Here is an 8726-nt window from a genome sequence, read left to right as displayed (position 1 = left end):
TTTGTTGGTAAGTAATTAAAATGGGACTATTTTTCTCCAAAACTACTTGTCCAATTCACTTCCACTAGCTTACTGAATGCATGCTTGTTACAAAAATAAAGTTAAGACAACAAGACAACGTGACGAATGATGGTTCTAAATCAAGCATATGAACTACAAATGACGTACAAATAATTCCCAGGTCATGGAGCTTTGCTTGACATTATTTAGTATTAGTATAACCGTCGTAATGAAACAACTCGTCCTCACAATAACAATTATCCTTATTGTTCACGTCGAACAATATGGCGCCGACTACAGCTTATCTTTACTCGTGGCTCGCCAAATGAAAGTGGAAAACATAAGCTTCTATCAGATGCAAGATTTACCCCCACCATCCAGTGTCAACATAAGTAAATACTGTAGTAATACAAATAAAACGTGCATCTGGAAATGTTGCCCATACGGCGAAGCAGTCATTTATGCAAGAAAATGTCTTCCTGCAAAGGGATACTTGTCAAATGCCACCTTACAAATATATGACTCGAAATTCCGTGAAGTTACAAAAACTAATATGGCTTATCAGAGTACCTTCGAAATGGTGCCGGACTACTTTTCGTTTCAACAATCGGGGATTATGAGTTTGACAAGCTTTTTAGTGCCTTATCTCACCAAGGTAAGTGTTTGTCGATTCCATATGAATGCAAACTTCTTTCTTCTTCAATGAAACCTTCCTTGTTCACTTTATAAAAAAAAAACAATGAGACGAAAAATGTATTAATGTATTGTGTAAAACTTCACAAGGGTGTATTAATGGACTTCTTTTAGAACTAAATATGAATATTTCACATTTTCAGGATGGAATTCTTTACGGCGAGCTGCGAAATGCTTTCGACAGGTGGAAAAAATTCGAAGTCAACCATTTCTGTGTTGATGTGACGAGGAAGGGGAGGGTGGTTTACTTCGTAGATGTTACTGATCTCATCACTGATCAAGCACTGATCAATTTCCATTCTACTTTTTACAGAAGATTCGGTAAGTTTGTATAATTGGGGTTCAGACAGACTTAAATGCATAATTTCAAAGGAACAGTTGAATTTGAGGATTTTTTACGGCATTTCAAAACTTCGTTATTTCCGTACTACCTCATAGCTTCGTCACACCTATTGGTCTACCTGATAGCGAGATTTCACCCAGATTAGCAACTTAAAAACCTCAAACGAGGCGGTAAAGTTTTTGATAACTGTACTGTTACTGTGTTTATTTTCCGGTTACCGCTGTTTATCGACACTGTGGATTGTCTAATAATATAAAAGCTTTATTATTATTGTAAACTTTTGTAAACTTTTATTTAAACATAATTCGTAAATTAGAATTATTTTTTTAATGAAAGTTTCCATATTTATTCCAGCGTTATTTTTATGCCTTATACTCCTGGTAGTCGTGTTGATCATCTATTCATCACTGTCACATTTGAGAGACATGGGCGGGAAACTGCTGAGGACTCTAGTCTGCTGCTTCATAGTTGTGACAGTCATAGAATTCGCACATTGTACTGTTGTCGTCTACGATTGGATCGCTTTTGTCACCTTTTTTGGTAAGTATCAATTGATAGCTAGAAAATGTCTGTGATGCTCCACAGGTTTAGTAGTCGTAAACGTTACTGTGTCAAAGAGTTGCCAAAATCGCTTTGTGGGTTTAAATTTCCCTAAACAGCCTGGAGACTGTAAACTAGCGGTGATAGCCCATATCTGAATCCGAACCGATTATCCGATACTGATGAAATGGCAATCCAATACGACCGAAGAGAGATCAGGCGCAGGTCCGTCTTTAATGCACGGGTGTATTAGGTACCACCAGTCCCAGACTACGGGTTGCTTTATCGAAGGTTATGCCACAAAGCGATTTTGGACTAACCAGGTAATCGAGATCCTGTGCACAAAAGATGCGCTTGGCGACCTCTAGACCGCAGAGGCAGTTATTATCAGTAAAGCATGCTTGATGAAACTTAGTTTACTTATATATCTTTTCTTTCAGAATCAGTGCACTACTTCTTCAATCTAGCCATTTTTACTTGGCTGAACGTTATGTTCTATGATGTTTGGAGATCTTTGAGGTAATTACGAATTATAATATGTACTCATTTTTCTTACGGAAAGCACGGTAATATGTAGGTCCTGGCTATTATTTTAACTTCTTTGGCAGTCGTGACGTGACGGCTAGTCAGAAGCCAGAAAGTCTGACAACTAGTCTTAGGTCACCCCGGTAACTGGCTTCAATCTGGGGAAGTCAGACAGGCAGTCGCTCTTTGAATAATGCGGGTACCTACTCAGCTGCATCTAATTAGACTGGAAACCGACCCCGACATAGTTGGTAAAGGGTTAGGCAGGTTATGATGTATTATTATGATGTATGATAACCATTGTAAGCAGCAACTCGATAGTCACACGAATTTCCTGCCATTTTATTTTGAAACTTATTTGTAATTATTGACTGCTTGAATATTTTTACTTTATCGGAATCTAACCATATTTGGAAGGGCTTTGAAAATCACCTTCATTACAATAAAATTGCATTATGTAACTATAGGTACTGTATTCTGTATTTAAAACCTCTCTTGGTTATATTTCAGGAATAAAAATGCGGAACTTCATCCCTCTACAGTTTCAAGAAGCTACCTTTATATGAAGTACATGTTATATGGATTTGGTGTACCACTTATTTTAACGATATGTATAGTTATATTTGAGAACACCGACGTTTCTTCTGTGCCTTGGTTTATAACTCCTAAACTAAATAGTTTAGCGACTTGCAAAGGTAATTAAATATTTACAACTACAATAAGTACCTTGTAAGGCTTATGCCAAAACATATACTTAGTAGTATATTAAGGTCCGAATATATTATGAATAGAAAGGTATGAAAGGAGAAAACATGCTGCGCCGACCCCAAATAAAATTGGTAAGTATAAGGGCAGGAGGATGAGAACCTTCGTTGTAAAATTGGAAATGTCTTGGTATGCAGGATCAATTCCAGGCCAGGCAAGTATCAATGTATCTTTTCTACGCATCTTGGACATTAATGACTGACTGTAGGTGAAGGAAAGCATCTTGAGGTCACCTGGACAAGTTTCAAGTCTGAAATCGTAAAATTCCTTCTCTATATCAAAAAAGTTCCCGTGCCTAGCAGTGCAAAGAAGTTTTCCTTGAATGAGTAATGATTATGATAAATGAATAATTGAAATGATGTTTTTGTTAAATTATTTTCAGCATTTGAGCTGTTGGTATACGTGTACGCCCCTGGTACATTTTTATCACTATTCAATATCTACGTCCTCTGGTTTGCAGTTACTAAAGAAAATTGGGGATCAATTACACATTTACCTATAGCTACCAGCTTTTATATAAAAAACCGTAAACAAAACTTAGAAAGGTAATTTTTTTTCCTTATTACTAGCGGTCTCACCCACTTTCCGTGGAAATTATTTCATACTTAGGTACACCAAAGTATAAAGTAACTCGTAGCCCACTTGATTATTCAATTATCCAACAAAAAAACATTTTAGTAGTTTTTCAAATCGGAACAGTAGTTCCTGAGACTTGCTTGTTCAAAACAAACACACTCTTCAACTTTATAATATTAGCGAATAACGAAAATTTTTACAGTCCTACATGCTTGTGTAGGGACTTTAGTCACCTGGTGTATTTCATTAAGATTATTCCTAAAATAAATATGGCAATATCCTTCATTATTTTTTATTCTGATTTCCAGACTTGCTCAGTACGTGAAATTGATGATATTTCTAACAATATCGTTTTGCGTCAAAAGCTATGCGCTTTGGAATTACGACATTCACCCGATCGTATCTACAAATGCTTGGTTACTGGGTATTGTCTTCATTATTATATTCTTACGCAACCAAAATGTTATGGAGAAATTTTCAGATACGATACGCAGGTAAATATTATATACCTAAGTAATATAAGTTATAAATAAAAGTTCACGGTACTGCAAATTCACACAAGCATCTAACTATGTAGCTTCCGCTAAGAAATTACTAAACTTAACCACTTTACAAAGAAGGTACACATTTGAAAAATCGTAAGTTACTTATGTAAGCAGCTTACGTAAGTAAAAATAATCATTGCAAGTGTAAAGATACTTAGTATTAAGATTCTCTTGAGGGAAAGTGTGGCTATTTTCCACGTCATGGTTATGCCAATATCATCCCAATCGGTTCAAATCGTATCAAAACATATACCAAGAACAATGTGTAAGCAACTGTTAGGCCAGCAATACACGGTTCGCTTGAAGCAGTCAGGGGCAACAGCTTCAAGCAGTCGACCGCCCGAATCAGTTGCAACTGCTCGAGCGGTTCGTGTATGTGCGTACATAGAATACATAGAACTCTGCAGTTCAATGTGCAGTCGACAGCTAGAAGCTGCCTCAAGACTGCTTCAAGCGGTCCATGTATTACCGGCCTTAGAGAAACTGTACAATGCAAACGTTGAGTCGACCGATAGTTTGGTTGGGCTCATAAATCAGTATGGAGATATGATTGATATCCGGGGCTGCGGGTTGTTCGAAAGAGATACCGCGGCCCTCGTACACAAGAGGCCTATGACGGAACACGACGGTTTTTAGTTAGTAAGAGTCTGACACTCCCTCACCGCTGCTAACCCACAGCGGGAGGGGTCATTTGATGATTTTTATCGTCGGAAAAAAAAAAAAAGATATGATTGATATGATGGTAGAACACGCGTTATAACCATCCGATCATAAAGTTTGATTGGACTCACGATTAGCTTCAAAATAAACTGACACGACCCTTCGTGTACAACCGACAGTTTAATGTGCTGTGATGGGGGGCTCCAAGTACAGATATAAGTGCCTACTTTTATCTTTTATGAAAATGGTACACTAGATTTTGATAAAATCAAACTCTTATATAATTTTGAGTACTTAAGTAAACTCAGAGCTCTTTGTACGTTACTTAGTTATAATGTAATTACTATTTTTCCAGACCTCGAAAAGAAAATAAAATAGAACTGGATCAAATACATTAAATGCATGGACAAGAAAGGACAAATACACAAATACATATTTGGAAAGTGTATTTTGTAAGCAACAAGCAAGAATTACCATACAAGAGGATAATACGCAATAGAACTTCAACGTTTAAGAAGACACGAAAGACACTTATCCTAGTATCATTATGATAGGGCTGTAGACTGATCCTGAAGATCATATAGTTTCAATTCCTGAACCAAATTAAATTACAAAATGAATAAAATTGAAATAAGATACATATTGCAAAAGCTTTCATGATTTTTTGACTATCATATTTATTCTCCTTCCCTTCCCTCCTTAGGTACCTCTTAGCCTACCTCTGCCGTGTCTCTATAAATAAAGATTTTTATTCTTATTCACTTGTGTTTCACATCTTCTCATCACATGCCCATGCCATGTCCTTAGTGCCAGCATGTAATTGCGTAGTTATTTTAATACCTCTATTATACAGGGTTATAGGTAAAACACTAACAACCTCTCGGGACCATATTACTAATATCATAAACTAAAACTTTTGTTCTATGACTTTTAATAATTCTCAGATTTTAGTTCATCAATATTTTCAAACAAAAATTTAAATATTTCAAGTGTACTGTTACGATTGCCCAATGTACCCTTAAACGATTAATTTACAAAAATCCCCTTATAATCAGCAGTTAACCCCTCTTCGTCACAAAAGTGCCTCATCAGCACTTTTGTCATTGAGTCATGCTAGCTCTCTCTAACTTTAGTCTCCTTCTAGATCCCGTCGCGAGCACATCATCTTAAGCGTGCTAGTTCTATTTCCAAAACATGTCTTTAGTTCTAGTTCAGTGTAACAAAGTAATTGCCTAATATAGAATATTAAGTGAAAATTGTTTTTTTTTAAACTTTCCCGGAGTTTTCCCTTCTAACATTGGTGGCAGCGAAAAGGATTCCAAAAATCTGGAAAATCCGGAAAACGCCTCAGTGAAGAGACATTCAGTGTGCAGTTTACGTGTGCAGAACCAAACTTACTATTTCCGTGAAAATAAATTCTACATCCATATCTTACCTGCTTCTAAACCTCTTATAAAATTCATCACTTACCCGCGTGTGTATCTTATCATCATCGCGTGTGTATCTTCTATGAAATCCCGCGAGTGCAAAGTGCAGTTCCAGTGTTCCTGAAAATCATCTAAATATTTTCACCGTTCCCGCAGTCAGGTGATCATGTTCCTGCCTCATCTCATCATCGTAGCTGTTATCCTGTAAGTGAAATCAATATCTAACTCGATTCCCAGTGCAGTGCAGTGTTCCAAAAGTATACATAAAATATAATCCAGTGAATAAGTTACAGTGAAACTTAGCGATAATACCTGTAGACTAAACATCCGAAGCACTTCTAAGTAACAGCCTTATCAGTTACTCGACGACGCCCGCTGGCATTCCTAGCAACATTGTAACCGCTGTACTGTACTTCATTGTTTTGTAATCTATTCTTAGCCTTTGTTCATACTTATTTTATATACATTTCCGATTATAATAAAAAATGGCCAGACCTGAGGCAAAGGCAGAGCTCGTTACTCTGTCAGAGAAAATGGAAACAAGTATTCTTTTCAAGTTCATTATACCCTTTGATGGTTCTAGAGATAAGCTTCAATCGTTTCTCAATAATTGTGAAAATGCAAACAAACTCGCTTCAATTACTCAAAAACCTATTTTGTTAAATTATATTCTAAGTCGACTCGAAGGTAAAGCTGAGTCGGCAGCGTCCATAAAGGACTTTGACAGCTGGGAACAGGTAAAGTCTTTCTTACAATCCCAATTCGGAGAAACAAAACATTATGCACATTTATTGTCTGAATTACAGGAACTCCAACAGCAACCAGATGAATCTGTTAGCCAGTATTCACTTAAAATTGAGTCTTGCTTAGCCAAGCTAATTACCGAAATTACGATTTCCAATAAAAAGAAAACCGAATTATCCGGTAAAATATCAGCTATGGAGGAATTAGCCCTCCACTCATTCTTAATGGGGCTCTCACCCAAAATTTGCAATTTAATTCGTATGAAAAATCCTTCTACCTTGAATGAAGCCATTAACTTTGCTATCTCAGAGGAGAAAATACAAGCCCAATTATTAAAGAAAAGAAATTTGAATCGTCCTTTCCAAAAACCAAATATTATTCAAAATCAATCTAGATCCAACGCAATTCATAATTTAGACAAACCCCAATCTTCTCCACCTGTATGCCGATACTGCAAGTTCGAAGGTCATACTCTCGAAAATTGTAAGAAGCGTCAGTATAATAACAACAGATTCAAATTTAACCAAAACGACAATTTCCAACGCCCACAAACCAATAACAATCGCGTTTTTCCGACAAACGACAAACAAATACACAAAACCGTGTTAGCCACGTCGAATACGACAACCAACTTCAAGATTTTATAACTGACGAAAGTCATTTAAACGAGTAGTGGGCTCACGACGGTGTCACGTGAGGCCCAGACCTCAAATTCCATATCCGTCTTCGCGCATAAAAGACACCAATTCTAGATCCTCTGTATCCGCTGCACCAAGAGTGTCAGCCTATTCTAAGTCCTCTGTATCCGCTGTACCTAGTGTATCAGCTAATTCTAGATCCTCTGTATCCGCTGCACCAAGAGTGTCAGCCTATTCTAAGTCCTCTGTATCCGCTGTACCTAGTGTATCAGCTAATTCTAAAATCTCTGTATCCGCTGCACCAAGAGTGTCAGCCTATTCTAAGTCCTCTGTATCCGCTGTACCTAGTGTATCAGCTAATTCTAAAATCTCTGTATCCGCTGTGCCCAAAGAGCCAGCCTATCCTAATCCCACTGAATCCGCTGTACCTAAAGTGTCAGCCTGTTCTAAATCCTCTGTATTCACCGCGCCTAAGAAGCCAATCTATTTTAAGCCCTCTGAATCTTCCGTACCTGAAAAATCTAAATTTTCTAAATCCATTGAGCCCGCTCTAGGTTCAACAAGTTGTCCAACCCCTGGAACCAAAGAAAATATTATTTACGAAATTACTTCAAATTCCACAAAGAGATATGTACCACATGTTTCCCTTAGAACTCCGTTAAATAACCGTAGTTTAACCTTCTTAGTTGACACTGGATCCGCTGTAAGCTTGATAAAAAGCAATGCAATAAAATCGATGCCCGTGCTTCAAAATGAAATCATTCATCTAAAAGGTATTGACAACACTAATGAAACTATACCTACCTCTGGTCATTTCCAGTTGCAACTATTCCCAAATTCTGAAATTACATATCGTTTCCATGTAGTTGAGCAGATTGTTTTAAATTACGACGGTATAATTGGAACCGACCTTCTGAACGATTTAGAGGGGATTATTGATTATAATTCTGATACACTACAAATTGGTAATATTATAACAAAATTGAATTACTGCCAACCCATATATGAAATTGCACCCCGTACAGAAACGATAATAGAGTGCACTGTTAACAAACTTGAACATCGTCAAGGACTTATCCTCGATCAACACGTTTCCGATACTTTGTTAATAGCAAACTGCATCGTTGCAGTTAAGGACAACAACCGTGTAAATATATCTATTGTCAACACCTCTGAAAAAACGGTCACAATCAGCTCAGATCTAAAATTAGAAATACAACCCCTTGAAGTAAATTCTTTCCAAATCCAAACAAACTTTGACTCTTCTAAA

At 37.0% G+C, this 8726-nt stretch overlaps 1 protein-coding gene across 1 annotated transcript; it reads left to right on the top strand.

Moving 5' to 3' along the window:
* The first annotated feature begins 206 nt into the window (after positions 1-206).
* LOC124645531 (G-protein coupled receptor Mth-like) lies at positions 207-5267 on the top strand. Its single transcript, XM_047185341.1, has 8 exons — positions 207-655; positions 837-1014; positions 1391-1576; positions 2017-2095; positions 2612-2796; positions 3249-3411; positions 3751-3936; positions 5003-5267. The coding sequence occupies exons 1-8, from the start codon at positions 230-232 to the stop codon at positions 5043-5045; spliced, it is 1446 nt and encodes a 481-aa protein (XP_047041297.1). The 5' UTR covers positions 207-229; the 3' UTR covers positions 5046-5267.
* The last annotated feature ends 3459 nt before the right edge of the window (positions 5268-8726 follow it).

The sequence above is a fragment of the Helicoverpa zea genome, unplaced genomic scaffold, assembly GCF_022581195.2.
Source record: "Helicoverpa zea isolate HzStark_Cry1AcR unplaced genomic scaffold, ilHelZeax1.1 pri_000016Farrow_1_scaff_4_deb, whole genome shotgun sequence".
NCBI classification, from domain to species: Eukaryota; Metazoa; Arthropoda; class Insecta; order Lepidoptera; family Noctuidae; genus Helicoverpa; species Helicoverpa zea.
The sequence above is the reverse complement of the archived record's forward strand: the minus strand, read 5'-3'. Positions and strand labels throughout refer to the sequence as shown.

Coding starts and splice junctions, on each gene's coding strand:
- LOC124645531 (XM_047185341.1), top strand. CDS start 230: ATGAAACAACTCGTCCTCACAATAACAATTATCCTTATTGTTCACGTC. Junction 1,015..1,390: donor TACTTTTTACAGAAGATTCG/GTAAGTTTGTAT, acceptor TATTTATTCCAG/CGTTATTTTTATGCCTTATA. Junction 2,096..2,611: donor GATGTTTGGAGATCTTTGAG/GTAATTACGAAT, acceptor GTTATATTTCAG/GAATAAAAATGCGGAACTTC.